General features: G+C 35.6%; 2 protein-coding genes and 1 long non-coding RNA gene across 3 annotated transcripts; all 3 read left to right on the forward strand.

Moving 5' to 3' along the window:
• Positions 1–1,359: 1,359 nt before the first annotated feature.
• On the forward strand, positions 1,360–6,007 carry LOC148769147 (uncharacterized). The gene is made up of 6 exons (XM_088820260.1): positions 1,360–2,344; positions 4,315–4,788; positions 4,911–5,098; positions 5,179–5,297; positions 5,378–5,645; positions 5,736–6,007. The coding sequence occupies exons 1-6, from the start codon at positions 1,428–1,430 to the stop codon at positions 5,903–5,905; spliced, it is 2,136 nt and encodes a 711-aa protein (XP_088676386.1). The 5' UTR covers positions 1,360–1,427; the 3' UTR covers positions 5,906–6,007.
• On the forward strand, positions 2,595–3,528 carry LOC148769148 (uncharacterized). The gene is made up of 2 exons (XR_016032208.1): positions 2,595–2,800; positions 3,144–3,528. It is a non-coding gene; the product is annotated as an uncharacterized LOC148769148 (long non-coding RNA).
• A 1,506-nt stretch (positions 6,008–7,513) lies between the features above and the next one.
• On the forward strand, positions 7,514–8,284 carry LOC148769149 (uncharacterized). The gene has a single exon (XM_088820261.1). The coding sequence runs from the start codon at positions 7,514–7,516 to the stop codon at positions 8,282–8,284; it is 771 nt and encodes a 256-aa protein (XP_088676387.1).
• Positions 8,285–20,113: the final 11,829 nt, after the last annotated feature.

A 20,113-nucleotide genomic window follows, 5' to 3' on the forward strand; every position in this document is an offset into this window, starting at 1 on the left:
AAATTACATATTATATTTAACATCAAATATATTTTTAAATAAAATCAAATAAGTACAAACACAGTAATTTTACTATCTGAGATAACAATATTGCAGTATGAGACAGTAATATTACTATCTGAGACAATAACAGTATTGTGTCACAGAATAATATTACTGTTTGAGACAGTAATATTGCAATGCGATAGTAAAATTACTGTTCGAGACGATAATATTACTGAAAAGTGAACAAATAAATGCTAAAAAAAAAACATTGGAGATATGCGGTCAACGGCGGCTAACCGGTGGTAGCGAGCTGTGGCGGTCAATATTGGGCTAGGGGTCAAAATTGTTTAATTGGTGAAACTGAAACTAAATTATTGCTTAAATCATGAAATTGAAGTTGAATTCGGGTTCCAAGGAGTTAGGAGTAATTTTGATACTTATGATATAGTTTTTCTTATTAGGAAATAAGTTTGAAAAATGTGAATAAATTTGTTATACAAAAGAGTAGAGTATTCCTCTATTAATCAAGTGGCCTTGTCATGAATTTTTTTTCCGCCCAATAGAAGAAAAGCTTCTTCGAGGAAAAATTCAAGGTCAAAGAAATTGAATCTCAAGGTGAGTGATCTCTTTAGAAGGATGGCATTATAATTTACATCATGAGACGTCAAAATATAACTCTAATTATTACTTTATGAATAAACTTTGCAGGACAATGAGCTCGTCACTGCCAAAGTTATAACATCTCAGTGCAATTTTGATGGTACTTGCAATTTGTTTTTCTTTTACAACTAACCTATACATTAACGTGCTGTCAATTTAATATGAGCAAAGTCGATAGTTTCATGTTTTACTCATTTAACTTGAGCATGTTTTATATATATATATATACATGGTTGTCAAAATCGAACGATTCACGATTTGAATCGTCCGATTCTATTCGATTCAGACTCAACTCGATTCAAATCGGTGAATAAATCGAAAAATTAAAAAAATCGTAACCAAATCGTTTAAATCGTTGGTAAATCGCCCAAATCGTGCGATTTGTACGAGTTGGCCGATTTGCTCAGATTTGCTTTATCTTATTAATATATTATATATTATTAAATTAGGAAGTGATTTCTAGAAGACCCACTTTCCAAAAAAAATTGTCTTTTGCCATTCTCCTTGATTCTCCCTTCTCTCAGCAAATTCAATAAAGAAAAATCAATCCCACTCCCACCGTCTGCCGTAAAAAATTATCCCTTCTTCTTGTTTTGATCTTCAACCAAGTTACACTGGTAATTAATAATTTTACACTTTGCACATTATTCTAGATATATGTATTTAATTTTTTTATATTATCATTATTGTACAGATTTCTTATGGTGAAATCAAAGAGGAAGAAAAGCAAGAGCAGTGATGATCCAGGATGGAAACATTGCCAAAAAATTGATGAAGGAAATATGCGAGTAAGATGTGTACACTGTCAAGTTATCTATTGGGGAGGTGTTTATCGCATAAAACATCATTTAGCAGGAACTAGAAAAGATGTTGAACCATGTACAAAATGTTCTGAAGAAATTCGAAATTATTTTTTAAATTATCTGGAAAATCAAAAAATGAAAGGAGATTATGGGGATGATGGAAATTTTGTTGAAGATGATGTTGGTCAAATTCCTGGAGAAAGAAAAAAACGAACAATAAAGGTTTTCAAAAAATCTGAAAAAGAGACAGGCTCTTCTAAAACTACTTTGAATACGTTATGGAAGACGAAGGACAGAGATTCCGTGTGTAGTGATATATGTAGATGTCTTTATGCAAATGCTCTCCCCTTTAATTTGGTGAAAGATCCATTTTTTAAATCTATGTTGCAGTCAGTTGCAGAATATGGAAAGGGGTTAATACCTCCTTCCTATCATGAGGCAAGGGTAACTTTTTTGGAAAATGAAGTTAAGTCAATCCAAGAAATTATCGAAAGATACAAAGATGAGTGGAAAACGACAGGGTGTACTCTTATGTTAGATGGATGGACAGATAATAGGAATCGCTCTATCACGAATTTCTTAGTTAATAGTCCAAAGGGAACTGTGTTTCTAACAAGCATCGACACTTCTGATATTTTTAAGAATGCTACTGAATTGTTCAAACTTCTTGACAAGTTTGTTAGACAAATTGGGCCGGAAATTATTGTTCAAGTTGTTACCGACAGTGCGGCAGCTTATGTAAAAGCTGGAGAGATGTTGATGGAATCTAGAAAAAATATTTTTTGGAATCCTTGTGCTGCACATTGTATGGATCTCATTCTAAAGGATATTGGAGATATGCCGATACATAGAGACACCATGGCCAAGGCAAGAAAAATTACAGTGTACATCTACAGGTAATTCGTTTTATTTGGTTCTACTTTATACTTAATGTGTAATTTATATTAGGGATTATTTGTCAAAAGCCCCCCATTACACAAGGCTAATTACAATAGATCCAATTTTTTTAGAACTATTTGAGATAAATCCATTTCAGCATTAAATAATAAAAAATAATAAATTATCACTATTTTACCCCTAACCTAAAGGTAACGTCTATTTTATGATTGGAAATAAAAAAAATTAAAAAAGATTTGTAATATCTTTTCCTATTATATTGCAATTAATTACGAACCCTGCAATCATTCGTCAAGAAATCCTCATCGCAGCAGCGGAAATATCTCCGCAGCCGATCCTCCTCAACATATCCGTCCGCCGCTCCTCCTCCCCACCGCTGCCGGCCGCCACATCCGCGGCGAATTTCATCGTGCCTAATCATTGGGATGCCGACACCGTACTCTTTGTTGCTTACGGTAATTATTATTAATTACTCAATTTAATTAAACTAATTATATTGATAATATAATTATATGTATTTGGATCATGTGGTGCAGGAACGGTAATTATATAATTATTAATTACTCAATATATATAATTATATATATTGATAATATAATTATATGTATTTGCAAGTAATGGCAGAATTCGCATCTATCTTATGTTTGGTCTAGTAATTTTGATTTGCTTGAATTTAAATACTCTTTTAATTGAAAATTTTCAGACTTTTGTTACGACACGCTTTTGCTAGCTTCTCGAGTTTAATTATCCGGTGATTGATCGTCATTATTGTTGTTATTGTTTTGAATTCTCATTCAGGAAAATTGATATTGTTATAAGCCAGAAAATGGAGATCGGTAAAGCGATAAGAGAAAGTGATGATATAAGGTTGAATTTTTGTTCTTTTAAATTTGGTAATGTTTTTGTTCTTGATGATATTTTTTTGACGAAATTGCTGATGGGCGGAAGAAGATGATGATTTTTTCAAATAGTGGTTTACGTTTCAAATAACGAGAAGAAGATGATTACACAGACTATGCTCTAGGGTTCATTCGAGAGAAGATGGTGTCCTTTATAGTGGTTTTATAGCTTCTTTTTCGCAGAATTTTTGATGTTTTCTTGTTAGAATTCATAGTGATTTTCGATGTTTATATAGTTGTGTATATAATGTGGTTTTCATGTTTATATAATTGTTTTATATCAAGTGGTTTTCATGTTTATATAGTTGTTTATACGGAGTAGTTTTCATAACGTCAGGCTTTGTTTTTGATAAATTTATAGTGGTTTTCAACAATTTTATAGTGGTTTTCAATAATTTTTGTACAACTTTTTATTTAACTGTATATACAGAGTGGTTTTTAAGTTGACATAGTTATTATAAAGAGTGGTTTTCAAGTTTACATAGTTGTTATACAGAGTGGTTTTCATGTTTATAGAGTGGTTTTCATGTTTATATAGAGTAGTTTTTATTTAAAAAAACTAAAAAGAAAATAAAAAAACCGATTTTTAAAAAACTTTGAAATAAAAAAAAAATATGAAAAAACGAAAAATAAAAATAAAACCATTTTTTAAATTAAAATAAAAAACATGAAAAATATAAATAAGAAAAAAAATAATTTAAACTAAACAACCGAAAAAAAAATAATAATATAATTACAAAATTTTATTTTAAATGGAAATAAAGAAAACCATTAAACAAAATAAAAAGGAAAAGGGAAAAAAAAAACTGAATTAACGTGATGAGGGGAATAATTTTAGGAGAAGATTTGGGTGTAGATTATGGGTGTAATTTTTTTTAAATTAAATTATTATACTAATTAATAGTTAGTGGGGGCATATATGGTTTTTCAGACCCATTGGATTTATCTCAAATATCATTTATAAAAAAAGGATTTATCAAGAATTAAATTCCCAATGAAGGGTGTTTGGCATATTGCCCCTTTATATTATTACTTTATATCCCTTTAAGTTTTACCATGTTTATTTTCAGACATGCTTGGGTTTTGAACTTAATGAGAAAATTCACGCGGCACAGGGAGTTAACAAGACCTGCTGTTACAAGATTTGCAACATCGTATTTAACTTTGAGACGTTTGCATGAGTCAAAGATGGCACTTACGGCAATGTTTGGATCTGAAATATGGCAAAAAAGTTCATATGCGAAGAAAGCGGATGGACAAGGTATTGGTGAGATAATTTTAGCTGACAAGAAGTTCTGGTCGGCCATTCAATATTGCTTGATGTGCACACTCCCATTAGTAAAGGTGTTAAGACTTGTAGATGGGGATTCTAAGCCTGCCATGGGATATATTTATGAAGCAATGGGTTATGCAAAAGAACAAATAAAGAAAAATTTTAAAGATGTTAAAAAAAGGTATGAGCCGATTTGGGAAATCATTGATCTGAGATGGGATTTACAATTACATAGACCCCTTCATGCGGCTGCTTACTATCTTAATCCGAGGTGATAATGATTCTTACTTACTCATTATTATTATTTTATTTATTTATTTTTACAATTATTTGATACTAGCTGTTTGTTTGCCTAGTTTTGTGATTATAAAGTTTGAATTACAATATGTGTAGCTTTCATTATTCTCCCGATTTCAAAGCGGATTATGGAATAAAGAATGGACTTTATAAGACCATCGAGCGGATGTGTCCCACTCCAGAATTACGAGAACAAATAGACAGACAACTAGAGACTTTCCATAGAGCAGAACTGATGTTTGGAATGTCCATGGCTGTTCAAATGAGGAACAAAAAACAACCATGTAAATGTTTAAGCATGAAAATATTTTTAATTTTAAATGTAGTCTTTCTGAACTGATTGATATTTGGTTGCAATTGATAGCTTTATGGTGGGAATCTTATGGAGCTGCATGCCCAGAACTTCAGAAACTTGCCATTCGTATTCTTAGCCAAACATGTAGTGCCACGGGATGCGAGAGAAATTGGAGCGTATTTGACCAGGTATGAGATAAACTTTATTTCCGGGTCTTAGAATGAATATATTATTGAATGCCAAATCAAAATTATAAGTTCTTTGACAGGTACATACTAAAAGGAGAAACCGATTGGAGCAAAAAAGACTTAATGCACTTGTTTTCACGAAGTACAATCTAAGGCTTGAAGCGCGACATCAAAAGAGGGTTAAAGATGGTGAGTTCTATGATCCTATTTCTCTATCTGATATGGAATCTGATGATGAATGGATAACGGAAAGAGAAGATCCAACTCTACCGGAGAATACAGATTGGTTAGATATTAACGAGTGTTTTCAATTGGAAAATGGTGAATCAAGCAAAAGAAAGAAAAGAGGTAATTTATTATCATGCATTATATCATTGGTATATGGTCATACAATTTATTATTTGAGTTGTCTAAATACATGACATGTATTTTTCATAGGACCTAGAGATATTAATAAGAAAGGGAAAGAAAAAGACATTGAAGAAGAGGAACAAGAAGAAGAAGTAGCTCTAGAACAACTGAATGAAGTACATGTCAGTGAAGAAAATGTTGAAAGTGAAGAGCTGTTGGATTTAAATGATGATACTACTTTCTATTTCAGTGATTAAAGACATTAGCAATAGTGCAATATTATTTTTGTATTATATTTTTTTGTGGTTTTGTGTGTTGAAAAAGTGATTAATGACATTAGCAATACTATTTTTGTATTACACTTTTTTGTGGTTTTGTTGTGTTGAAAAGTCCATGTTTAAAGAAGCATATGACATGAATTTTTATTATATGCAACATGATTTCTGTTGAAAAATAGTATGTTATGTATATATTAATATTTATATTAATTTTTTTTAAATCTTACGATTTACGATTCGATTCGATTTACGATTTACATTTTTAATAAAACGATTTTCGATTCGATTTACGATTTAACAACCATGTATATATATATGTATATATATATATATATATATATATATATATATATATATATATATATACATATATATATACATATATATATATATATATATATATATATATATATATATATATATATATATATATATATATATATAAGGATTAAAAAATAGAATTGATTGTCAAAAAATAGTATTCCAAGTTCAAATTTGACAAAAATCTTCACATGTTCAAACTAAAATAAAGTTGGAATTTGAGGAAAAAATTCGAATTGATATGAATTTGAATAATTAAAAAGGCTTAATGAAATTGATAAATATTAAATAAAATGGAACTCAATTTTTATGATCATTCACGTAAAAAAATAATGAATTTTGAGTGACTTGGATAAAATCATTTTAGAAAGAAGTTGAAAAGAATATAAGTAGAGCGATATTTTATTTATTTATTTATTTGTAGGATTTAGTAAATCACTACGGTTCACTACAATTTACAACCTTATTCCTCATAAATAAGTTCATACATTACTACTCCTACTACTATCATTTAATACATTTTGTCTTTTCTTGTTTATGGGTTTTTCAAAACACGGCAAACTAAGGAGAGGTAATATTGAAGGGGAAACAATATATTTAATTATTATGCTATTTTCAGAGGGATCGGACCAGCTGTAAACCGGTAATATATTATCTGAATTTTTATCGACCACTGCATGTCTACAAACAACTAGATATTATTTTCGCTTGACATGTTCGGTACAAATGAATGATAACATGTTACTTTGGATGCAGTTTTCTTTGTTTATGTGCATCTCAAATACATATTCTTTATGCTAATTTTTTTAGGAAGGGTTGAAAAGATACCGAAAGAGGAAGCAATTTGTAGATTTTGCTTCAACGTATACACAGACAACATGTTCGAAACCAAATGCAAATGAAAATATGCTATGATTCATCAATCGTGTGCAACCTAATGGTTACAGAAGAAATGCAACAACAAATGTGATGTGTGTGAACAAGTTATCGAAAATATACCTATAATTGTGTCACACGGTGTTAAAGATAATCAGGTAGGATAGGAAAGTATATATATCTGTGTATTATTTACTTACCATTTAGATTGAAGTCAGAGCTGATTATTAGGCTTTGACGTAGGAGCTAATTTATTTTGATCGTGTATAAAGCTGTAAGATCTTCTCTTTGAAATACAATACACATGTTTTATTCCAAATATTCTCTTATTATGGTACCAGAACAACGATTCGGGAAAATTGAAAATCTCTACTCACCTCACCATTAATCATGAGTACAGACGAGATCAAATCAATCAAGCCAACTCAATTGAGCATGGCATCCGAGTTTGACAACCCCAACCACCCACTCTATCTTCACCATTCAGATCAACCTGGATTGATTCTTGTATCTAAAATCCTTACCGAAGAAAATTATAGCACATGGAATCACTCCATGACTATGGCCTTAACAGTTAAAAATAAGTACGGCTTCGTTAATGGGTCAATTGTCCGACCAAATAAAAATTCAAGTGACGAATTGCAGCAATGGATTCGTTGCGACAATCTTGTCAAAACATGGATATTGAGTTCACTATCCAAAGAGATTGCAGCCAGTGTGTTCTACTGTGAGGGAGCAAAGGAAATTTGGGATGAATTACGAGAACGTTTTTCCCAGGTAAACAGTGTCCAACTTTTTCATATTGAGAACGAGATACACGATTGTGTTCAAGGAGATTTGTCCGTAAGCTCTTACTTTACAAAACTCAAAGGTTTGTGGGACGAAAGAGATGTTCTCTTTCCTACAACGCTCTGTCATTGTGGAACCATGAAAGACGAGAAATCCTATCGAGAAACACAAAAAACCATCAAGTTTCTCATGGGATTAACTGAATCTTTTCAAGCAATACGTGGGCAGATATTGACGAGGGACCCTTTTCCAAAGGCCAGTAAGGCTTACTCTCTTGTACTTGGGCATGAGCGACAACGAGATGTATCTTCTCACCTATTTATGTATTATACACGACCTACGCTCGGGGAGGATGACTGGGACAGGAACTGAACGGGGTGGATTTTACTACATCGATAATCCCGAGAAATCTTCATGTAACTCAATCCGTACCTCTTCTTCTATTCTCTGGCATCAACGCCTTGGGCATCCTTCAAATAAGGTGTTCGGTTTGTTTTCTGTTTTAGATAAGGACAAATTTGTCTTTCACACAATTGTTTAGTTTGCCCGTTAGCAAAACAAACGAGATTACCTTTTTCTTTGAGTAATATTTCTAGTAAAAAACATTTTGAAAAATTACATGTTGATATTTGGGGTGGTTATCATGTTGCATCCATTTCTGGGGCTCGATATTTCCTTACCATAGTTGATGATTTTACTAGGTGCACATGGGTGTATTTGATGCGTCACAAGTCTGAATCTCAAACCCACTTGATCAATTTTATCAATATGGTTGAAACTCAATTTTCTTGCAAGGTTAAAGTTGTGCGTAGTGATAATGGTCATGAGTTCACAGTCAAAGACTATTACTTATCTAAAGGAATTATTCATCACACTAGTTGTGTTGACACTCCGCAACAAAATGGTGTTGTTGAGCGTAAACATAGACACTTGATAAATATGGCACGAACCCTACTTTTCCAGGCCCATCTTCCTAAATGTTTTTGGGGAGATGCAGTTTTAACCTCTGCCTATCTTATAAATCCCACACCCACACCCATTTTGCAAGGAAAGACACCTTATGAGCAACTTTTCAATTCAACACCAAATTATTCTCATTTAAAAGTATTTGGATGCTTATGTTTTGCTTCAACTCATTCCCAAAAACCATCCAAATTTGACCAACGTGCCACTAAATGAATATTTCTTGGTTATCCTTACGAAAAAAATGGGTATCGTGTTTATGATCTTGAGAATCGTAAAGTTTTTGTGTCTCGTGATGTTACATTCTTTGAGCAAGAATTTTCTTTCAAAAATACTTCCGCTGTCATCGAAGCTCCCACACTATTCACTCAAAATGAATCAACCTTTTACGATAATCCTATCACGACACAAAATTCTACCGATACACATATTCCACAAGAGTGATAAAAAAGAGAATGTTCTCGATGAATCTCACCACAATGTTCAAACCAGCACAAAAACTAGCCCTATGCGTCGTCGCTCTACAAGACAAACCAAACCACCTTCCTTTCTCGAGGGTTATCATGTAGAAGCATCCCTTCCGTCTCGATCTGGTCCTTCATCCGCCTCGAGCGTGGTCACCACTTCAGGTATGCCATACATACTCTCTCAAGTTCTCTCATATGATCGTTTGTCCAGTTCCCATAAAATTTTCACCACTTCTTTAAGCATTACAAAAGAACCAACAAGTTTTCGACAGGCCATGCAAGATCCTTTATGGCGAATTGCCATGCGTAATGAAATTGACGCTCTGCAAGCCAACAAAACATGGACGCTTATGCCTCTGCCTCTTGGAAAGAAACCCATAGGGTGTAGATGGGTGTACAAGGTAAAGCTCAAATCTAATGGTTCCATTGAGCGTTACAAGGCTCGTTTGATTGCTAAAGGATATAGCCAGATTGAGGGAATTGATTATGGCGAGACTTTCGCTCCAGTTGCAAAATTAGTCACTGTTCGTGTTCTACTTAGTATTGTTGCAATCTAAGGATGGTATATGCACCAACTTGACGTCAATAATGCCTTTTTGCATGGCAATCTCGATGAAGAGGTCTACATGTCACTACCTCCTGGATTAGGACGAAAGGGAGAGACTCGAGTATGTAAGATTAATAAGTCATTATATGTCTTAAAACAAGCTTCTCGACAATGGTTCTTGAAGTTGTCTTCAGCTCTTAAAAGTGCTGGTTTCCAACAATCAAAGGCGGACTATTCACTTTTCGTCCGATCTCACAAAGGTAGTTTCACAGCAATTCTTGTATATGTTGACGATGTGATTTTGGCAGGTAATGATATGCAGCATATTCAAAATTCAAAGGAGTTTCTATCCAAACAATTCAAGCTCAAGGATCTTGGTGAACTCAAATATTTCTTGGGAATAGAAGTGTCAAGATCTTCAAGCGGCATTTGTCTCTCTCAAAGAAAATATGCATTGGAGATATTAGAAGATGTTGGATTTCTTGGAGCTAAACCATCAATGTTTCCCATGGAACAAAATTTGGCTCTCACACGATCCGATGGAGATCTTCTAAATGATCCTTCATTATATAGACGTCTTGTGGGAAGATTGATCTATTTGACCATCACTAGACCAGATTTGGTCTATGCAGTTCATGTTTTAAGTCAGTTTATGGACAAACCTCGTGTGCCACATCTTGAAGCAGCACACAGAGTACTTAGGTACATTAAGCAAACACCAGGTCAAGGCATTTTACTTGCCTCTACCGGCAAACTTCAATTAAAGGCTTTTTGTGATGCGGATTGGGCGCGTTATAGAGACACGAGACGATCTGTGACGGGATATTGTATATTTCTTGGAGAATCACCCATTTCTTGGAGAACGAAGAAGCAAACTACAGTGGCCCGATCAACAGCTGAGGCGGAGTACCGTTCAATGGCTACTACTTGCTGCAAAGTTACCTGGTTAAAGAATTTATTGAAAGACTTGGGAATCCAACCTCCTGAACCATTTATGTTATTTTGTGATAATAAGGCTGCTCTGCACATTGCGTCGAATCCAGTTTTTCATGAACGAACGAAGCATATCGAAATTGATTGTCACTTGATTCGTGATAAAATTCAAGAAGGTTTGATCAAGACGGCATATGTGAGAACCAACCATCAAATTGCAGATTTGTTCACTAAGGCATTGAGTACTTTGCAGTTTCATACGTTGCTCAGCAAGTTGGGCGTTATTAACATACACTCCAACTTGAGGGGGAGTGTTAAAGGAAATCAGGTAGGATAGGAAAGTATATATTATGTGTATTATTTACTTACCATTTAGATTGAAGTCAGAGCTGATTATTAGGCTTTGACATAGGAGCTAATTTATTTTGATCGTGTATAAAGCTGTGAGCTCTTCTCTTTAAAATACAATACACATGTTTTATTACAAATATTCTCTTATTACACGGTGATTCATCTTCAACTCCAACTACTATCAACAAACAACTCAAGAGAGGTTCTACTCCTAAGAGGTACGTAGAATATATATATATATATATATATATATATATATATATGTATTATATATATATATATATATATATATATGTATTCATTACATGTCTTATAAGTTTTTGAAATAATTTTAAGACTGTCTGATCTTCAGACATAATCAAAATTTGAACAACTAATTATTATTAAAAAAATTAGTTAAATAAAATAGTTGAGACCGAATTAAGATTTGGAGGTTTTACAATTTCCTGGATTAGCTTGATTGGTTGTATGTCTAATAAGTTATCATTCCACAGGTTTTGGAGTTGTTTTAGCCTATAAATTTCATGCGACGACATCGACTTTCAAGTTCATATGTTACCTCCAACTGGTTATTGCGACTTTTGATTTTACTTAGCAAGCTGTCGGGTTGTTTTTCGTTTCTTTCTCGTAAACCTATACGTTTCTCAATTTTCTTTTTCTCCCTGATTTTGTTTAATCGTTTCCTTGTTGAATTATTAATTTTATTTTTCTTCAACTAATATTTTACACGTGCGATGCACATAGATATTCATCATGAAAGTAAATATTTGATCAAAAATTGATGTGCAATACAAAGTAGTAGAAAAGTATACAAATAATGACACTGTTTGGTGTAAGTAATTAATGAAGCCACAATAAGTGAAAAAGGAAAATATCGACGAATGAGATTTCGTATACAAAAAGCGAGTACATCCTTGGTTGCAATGTGTACAAACATATATGGCTAGTTAATTAAAACTCTTCATTTAAGGCGAATTAATTATTAATTGTGTTTGATAACTACCTTAACTACATGTACCGAATCCAATACATTGCAAGGAACGTGTATATTTTGAACAATTGTCATACAAAATAAGTTGCACATTACCAAAATAATGTCAAAATAAATGTTTAATGAAATAAAATTATATTGCAATAAATTACTTTGATAAAAAACTTTAATGGAGTCCACGGTAATTAGTTCAGTGCAAATCAACCTACAAATGAAGATAAACAAGCATACAGATATAAAAATTAACATTGTTATTTACTATTAGTTTTCTATAATCACCTTCGTATTCACTATATTCACTGAAATACTTCATGTTACACAACATTGCAAGTAAAATTAATCAATTGATTCTAACTTTATGAATATTTTTATGCCCCTCTACAATTAAATCTCGACTTTGTAACGTATAATTGTTAATGCCACCTGTAATACTAATATTATTCCTATTGCTATTGCTATTATGATCGTTGTTGTTGACGCTGTTGTTGCTGTCAATGTTGCCGTTGCTGTTGGGAATCGAACACGTGTACGCAGCGGAAAAACAAAAAATTTATGCGATTTAAACAACTTTAAAACACATAAACACATGCCCGATAATTGAAAACAATTAATTGCGTACCTTTGCGCTTCCAGTGAAATTAAAAACAACTTACATTGCGTACCTTTGCGCTTCCAGCGAAATTAAAACAACATACATGCTTAATTAGTTAATCGAAATTAAATCAATTAGCATGCTCGCGTTTAAATCAAATAATCATGCTCGCAATAATAAAACCAATTTCATGTAGTCACATAAAATCATACAAGTTTCTTATTAAAACGAACATGCATATATTAATTTAAACGTAACCGAATCGAATGACAATATATTCGAAACATTACCTCTTGAAGCGTGAGGTAGGCGCACTAAGCAAAGCTAGATTGCCACAGAAACCAATCCGTGCAATCCGGGGCAGCAACGGCAATGCAGCGACGGCGATTATCCGAGCTACGGCGGCGCATGTGATTCACGCGCAGAGAAGATGGCTAGCTGCTCTTCCCACTCCTATTGATCCAACCTGTTTGCTGATCTGAAATTACAGTCTTGCTCCGACTTCAATATCTCCATGCATATTTACTGGATGAACATTTCCTTCTGGGAGATTGTAGATTTATGAGTCTTGAAGCCGCTGTCAAAATTTCACGTTCATCCGATCATCGGTTGATTTATGGAAAATTTTCTCGCTGGACAGCGCAGAAACTCCGAGGGCAGTTTTTCAGAATTGCCTTCTCGCATCTTCGATTCTTCGATCTTCCTCCTCTTGGATTTTACCTCGTATACTTCGATCTACTAAATACGTGGCACTAGAAACGTAATAGTTAGAAAAACGGAAGAACAGAAAGAAGGAAAGAAATACCAAAAGGATCGGCCAACGGATGGCCGATTCCGGCGAGATGGTGGCGACGGCGGCGGTGGTGGCCGTGGGTTGAGATTGGCCGAGAGAGGTGAGAGCAGCTAGGGTTAGTTCGTGTATTCTCATGTGTGTAAGACCTATAAATCAAGTATTTATAGTGTCTTGCATAAAACCCTAACGGGCTTAAGTTGGACAGGGCCCAACAACTTAAGTTCGTTAGTTCTTTCACTTGCTCGTCTCTCTCAATTCAATGAACGGAAAATTGTAACGATTACATTTTCGGAATCATTATAATGTCCTCGTCATTACGAGTGCCAACTCTCGATTTCCAACTTTCCAAAAGTGGAAACCCTAATTCAGTGCACTTTCTAAATTTGGAAACTTCCCGATTTAGAAAGTCCACTAATACGTTTGCCTATTCTTTTCCTTTTCTTATTCTCATTCATAATTCCAAATTACGAATGTTGGACCCAATCATATTGACTTCCAATCATGCAAAGATAAACTATTTTATCTCTGACCGTTTATTCAAAGATCTCATGTGCACGAGCAGTGTGACCCTCGATGGTTCAGGTGTAAGCTAGCCGTGGGCCCACAACCCTTTGTGGTCAAAACTCGTCCCCTTAGAGTTACTATTAAGATGAAACTCGTTTCACCTTAATCACCCAACGAATCAAGATTGGCGTCTAGCAACTACGCGTCATGATTCCCTATATACAAATGAAGTGCCTGCAAGAACCTTCTGATATAGTTAACGTACAGTACGGTCCCTTCGATTCATATGTCCCGATTGAACTAGAGGCATTGGTTCGTCGAGACCTCTTTATATGTTCAATGGCGGTGCGATCGTTCTAAGTGTTGTAATCGTCACGTGCATGACTTAGAGAATCTAATTCTCTAATCATCACTTAGTCAGCTCTGGCCAGAGACTTAGAATGATTACAAACTTTCAGAACACACAGGACATCCAAGACTACTCTAGCGATCGAATCCCCGACTACAATGCACAAACCTCCCACTAGATTTCGGACTGCACGAACACTGGCCCTTGGGATGGTCCTCGGTGGAACTCAGGGACAGGTCACGATACAGCTGGTCCTCTAGTGAAGTCACGGTGATGTCTAGGTCATAAGGACTAATGGTGTACACCTATACCATAGATATCTTTACTCGATTATTGGGAACCACTTAGAGATTTCTAGGGTGAGGGAGTTCAGTGAACTCGTTAACTTACGAGCACCCACTTATGCATGCCGGTATCAAAATACCGTTTACTGATGACATGCAGTACACATACACTAAGTGCTAGTCTCTTAATGGGAAAGGCCGATATCCTCATTGGTGGTGTAACCCTTCGACTAGGAACACGTTTAACAGTTATAATACTTAAGTAAATATCTCACGATCCTAACGATCAATTACTAGTACCTGTAATAACTGTAAGGACTATATCTATGCTTGTGACAAAGGGGCAAAGATATAGAATGCCAAGGTGTTTTATCATTAATACGAATAAAGGTTCGTTTATTACCATAATAAATACGAAAGACCACAGCCACATGTTGGCTTGTTGGTCACCTACTCTAAAAATCTCCCACTTGACCTAAAGCCAACTACCCATGAATCGTAATCCCATCGACTCTCGATGTTTCTCATGGACCGATCTCGGTAAAGGCTTCGTGAAGGGGTCTGCAACGTTCTCTTCCGAGGTGACTCGTCCTACTTTAACTTGACCTCTATCAATGATCTCTCGGATCACATGATACTTTCTCAGAATATGCTTCGACTTCTGATGAGATCGCGGCTCCTTAGCTTGCGCCAAGGCTCCGGTGTTATCACAGTACAACGGTACTGGATCACTAGCATTTAGGAAAGACACCCAACTCTTGGATGAAATTCCTTATCCAAGTCCCATATTTTTCAGCTTCGGACGCTGCAATGTATTCCGCTTCGGTAGTGGAATCGGCCGTCGTGCTTTTCTTGGAACTCTTCCAACACACGGCACCACCATTAAGCGTGAATATAAATCCCGAATTCGACTTTGAGTCGTCCACATCCGATTGAAAACTAGAGTCGGTGAAGCCCTCTAATTTCAACTCAGTACCCCCATAGACCAAAAATATATCCTTAGTCCTTCGTAAGTACTTGAGGGTATCTTTCACGGCTTTCCAATGAGCCGAGCCGGGGTTAGACTGATATCTGCTTGTGACACTCACAACATACGCAATATCGGGTCTCGTACATAGCATGCCATACATTATGCTTCCTATGGCAGAAGCATAAGGCGTCCTTTTCATCTCCTCGATTTCATTAGGTGTTTGAGGACACACATATTTCGAGAGACGAACCCCATGGGACATTGGTAAGAATCCCTTCTTAGATTCTTCCATGCTAAATCGTTTCATAACGGTGTCTATGTACAGGCTTTAGGATAAGCCAAGCATCTTGCTCTATCTCTATAGATGCGTATTTATAATACATAAGATGCTTCTCCCAAATCCTTCATTGAGAAACGTGTGCACAACCATGCTTTCATTTGTTGCAACATTCCTACGTCATTCCCAATGAGTAGAATGTCATCGACGTAAAGCACTAAAAATATCACTGCCCTCCCACTAACCTTCTTGTATACACAAGGTTCCTCCGGATTCTTCTCAAAATCAAACTCTTTGATACTTGAATCGAACCTAATGTTCCAATTTCGGGATGCTTGTTTCAATCCATAAATGGATCGCTGGAGCTTGCAAACCTTTTGCTCACTTCCAGAAGATATGAAGCCTTCCGGCTGCGCCATGTAAATTTCTTCCTCAATATCTCCATTAAGGAAGGCGGTCTTCACATCCATTTGCCATATCTCGTAGTCGTACCACGCAACTATGGCAAGCAAAATCCTAATGGACTTCAGCATCGCGACTGGCGAAAAAGTTTCCTCATAGTCAACACCTTGCCTTTGAGAGTATCCTTTCGCTACGAATCTAGCTTTATAGGTCGATACCTTTCCATCCACTCCAATTTTCTTCTTATAGATCCACTTGCAGCCTATAGGAACAATTCCCTTAGGTGGATCTATCAAGGTCCACATATTGTTGGAGTACATGGAGTCCATTTCGGATTTCATGGCAGTTAGCCAATGTCCCATATCCGCATCCGATACGGCCTCATTGTATGTTCTTGGATCTTGTCCAAGATCAACATGATCTTCATCATTTTCGAGGAAGAATAACCTATCTGGCATTTTCCGAACTCTTTCGGATCTACGTACCGTAGGTTCAGGAGGTATATTAGTGGTTTGTTGTATTGGTTCGATTACTTGTTCTTGTGCTTGAACTTCACTTTGTGGTTCTTGAACTACTTCAAGTTCTATCATGCTGCCTTTTCTATCGGATAGAAACTCCCTTTCCAAAAAGGTGGCATTTCTCGAAGCAAACGTGTTTGCTTCCTTGACATAATAGAATTCGTATCCCATTGAGTCTTCGGGATATCCCACAAAATAGCATAGGTCGGATTGACTATCCAACTTGTCTCCCATTAATCGCTTCACATAAGCGGGACAACCCCATATCGTAATATGTTTGTAGTTGGGTTTACGGGAATGCCAAAGTTCATAAGGTGTGGATTTAACTGCTTTGGTGTTAACTCTATTCAGCAAATACGCGGCAGTGCGAAGTGCATGACTCCACAAGTATGCTGGTAAGTTCGTGAACCCCATCATTGATCGAACCATATCTAATAAGATTCTATTCCGACGTTCGGAAACTCCATTATGTTGAGGAGTTCCAGGTGGAGTCCATTGAGATTGTATTCCATTCTCTTTTAGATAGTCAAGGAACTCGATGCTCAAGTATTCTCCACCACGATCGGATCGCAGCTTCTCAATACGTCATCCGAGTTGCTTCTCTACTTCGTGTCTAAAATCTTTGAACTTTTCAAATGTTTCGGACTTGTACTTCATCAAGTACACATACCCATACCTAGAATAATTGTCGGTAAAGGTAGCGAAGTAGTTGTATCCACCATTCGCACTAACACTTAGTGGACCACATACGTCTGTATGGATCAAATCCAAAAGACCCTCGGCTCGTTCCATTTTCTCTTTGTAGGGTGACTTGGTCATTTTCCCTTTAAGGCAAGGTTCACAAGTTTGTAGTGATTTCACGTCCTCCAAAGAGAACAATCCTTCACTAACAAAATCGTTCATCCTTCTTAAAGAGACATCACCTAATCTAGCGTGCCAAAGTTGTGCGGGGTTTTGATCTATCTCCTTACGTTTTGCTGATTTTCGCCTTAGGGGCCCCCACTACTTTCACCCACTTCGAACTTGCTGTTTGGGAAGGGAACTCTTTCCTTTCTCTTCTTTTCGGAAGAACTCTTCTTTCCAGAAGTAGAAGCAACGAGAACATACTTCTCTTTCTTAATGGTGGACTCGAAACTGACCAACATGTCCATTAACTCATCCAAGGGAGGATCTAGTTTGTTCATGTTGAAGTTCACTATGAACGATTCATAGGAACTAGGAAGAGACAACAGGATCAAATCCAACGAGAGCTCGGCCGGGAGGGTGACATCGAGATTCACTAGCTTTTCAAGGAGAGTGATCATTTTGAGACAGTGCTCGTGGACCGAAGTCCCTTCGCGCAGTCTCGCCGTGATCAACTCCTTTGTAGCAGCGTACCTCGATGCCCTAATATTCTCACTATACATGCTATCGAGATGATCCTTTATATCGAAAGCATTCATGTGAGACTCATATTTCATCGCAAGCGCGGGCTCCATGGAGGCTATCATATAGCACCTAGCATGAGTGTCATCCTTCTTTCAAGCTTCATAAGTTTCTTTTTTAGCATCAGTCGCTGTGGCAGGTATAGTGGCGGGAAGTCTCTCGTTCATAACATAGAGATGCCCCTCAACGGTTAGCACAAGCTTAAGACTACGCAACCAATCTAGGTAATTAGGGCCATTGAGTTTATTGTCGAGGATTGACATTATGGGATTCTTAGACATGATTATCTGAGAGGTATAGAGAAGAGGATTATTAGAGATTCGCGTTAAATGATTGTTACAATTAAATGTATGGACTTATGTTATTTAATTGTTCTCCCACTAATTTTATCGAGTTCCACTTCCCTCTAGTAGACAAACGAGAAAACTGATTTTTCTTAATGGGCTTTAGGTCCAATAGACAAATATAATCCGTAGTTAATCTAGCCCGATTATATTTGCCCAAAGGTAGATCACAATCAATCATATCCACAATATGACCCTAAATTAATTTTCCTCACACTTGATAATGACCTAAGTTAATCTCGCGAATATCAAAATCGTCGTGTGTCAAGTCTGACCTACCAATCAAAGATGCTCATAGAACTTGATAATGCCAAACTAATGCAGTCCCTAGTTAATCTAGCCGACCACGTTAATCCAACATAACCCTTTTCTAGGGCTACCTTCATCGCTATGTCAATTGAATTACAACTTACTCCACCATAGCACTCCCCACTAACATGGCTTACTGCACTACAGTAAAGGGCTACACATAATCCAACCGTTGGCAGAAGGAAAGAAATAACTCAACAGATTGGGTTTTTCTTTATAGCTTGAAATGATTCTTAATTAGATTAAGAATGAGGAATTTTTATTAAAAGTTTTATCTCATCAGAAGGTTCGGATAGGTCTATGTGATTCATACATCTATGTTCTCTAAAGATATATGGAAACGCATATTGTCCTAAGAGGAACATACGACCTAACTATATAATTAATTACATTAATTAATTATCGGGTTTTTCAAAATAATTATAGAACCTCAACTAGCATAAACCATTGAAATAACCTTGAGGTACTACTAATTAAGTTGAACTATAATCAATATTATATATGTGTTCTATTAATTGAAATCAATTCAACAATTTAAATTAATTAATTAATCTAACACATATTTACTAAAATAGATGATTGTTGACTCAATTATCTAATTGGGATTAATTGAAAATAATTTTCCAAAAATTAAAATCAATTTGTTTTAAGTTTAATTTTAGAAATCTGAAATATTTTTTTTTTATTTTTTTTTATTTTTTTTTTCAGTGAACCGGTTCGGCCCAACCGGTCTGACCGGTTCGACCGAAGCGGTCCGGTTATGCCCGGTCCAGTTGACCCAAATCAGTGGGCCGGGTCAGTCGGACGGAGAACCGGTCTGACCGACCCGAATCCACGTGGATTCGGTTAATTGGATCGCACACAACCATCGAACCGGCCGGTTCAACCGCTTCGATCCGAACAATTAAAAACCGATGTTTTAAAAATAAATTCAGATCCGATTTTCCAATTTTAAACAATTTTAAAGCTGGAAAATTTCTAAACAATATTTCAAAAATATTTTAAACTTACGAAAACTCCCAATTACATAATACAACAATCACTACTTTAATAAATCGAACATGCATAAAATCATAGCATATTAAAACGAACGCAATTAATTGCGCAACGAGCTCTGATACCACTGTTAGGAATCGGACACGTGTACGCAGCGGAAAAACAAAAAAAATATGCGATTTAAAC

This window comes from Erythranthe guttata, chromosome 7 (genome assembly GCF_056151865.1).
Source record: "Erythranthe guttata isolate IM_541 chromosome 7, IM_541, whole genome shotgun sequence".
NCBI classification, from domain to species: Eukaryota; Viridiplantae; Streptophyta; class Magnoliopsida; order Lamiales; family Phrymaceae; genus Erythranthe; species Erythranthe guttata.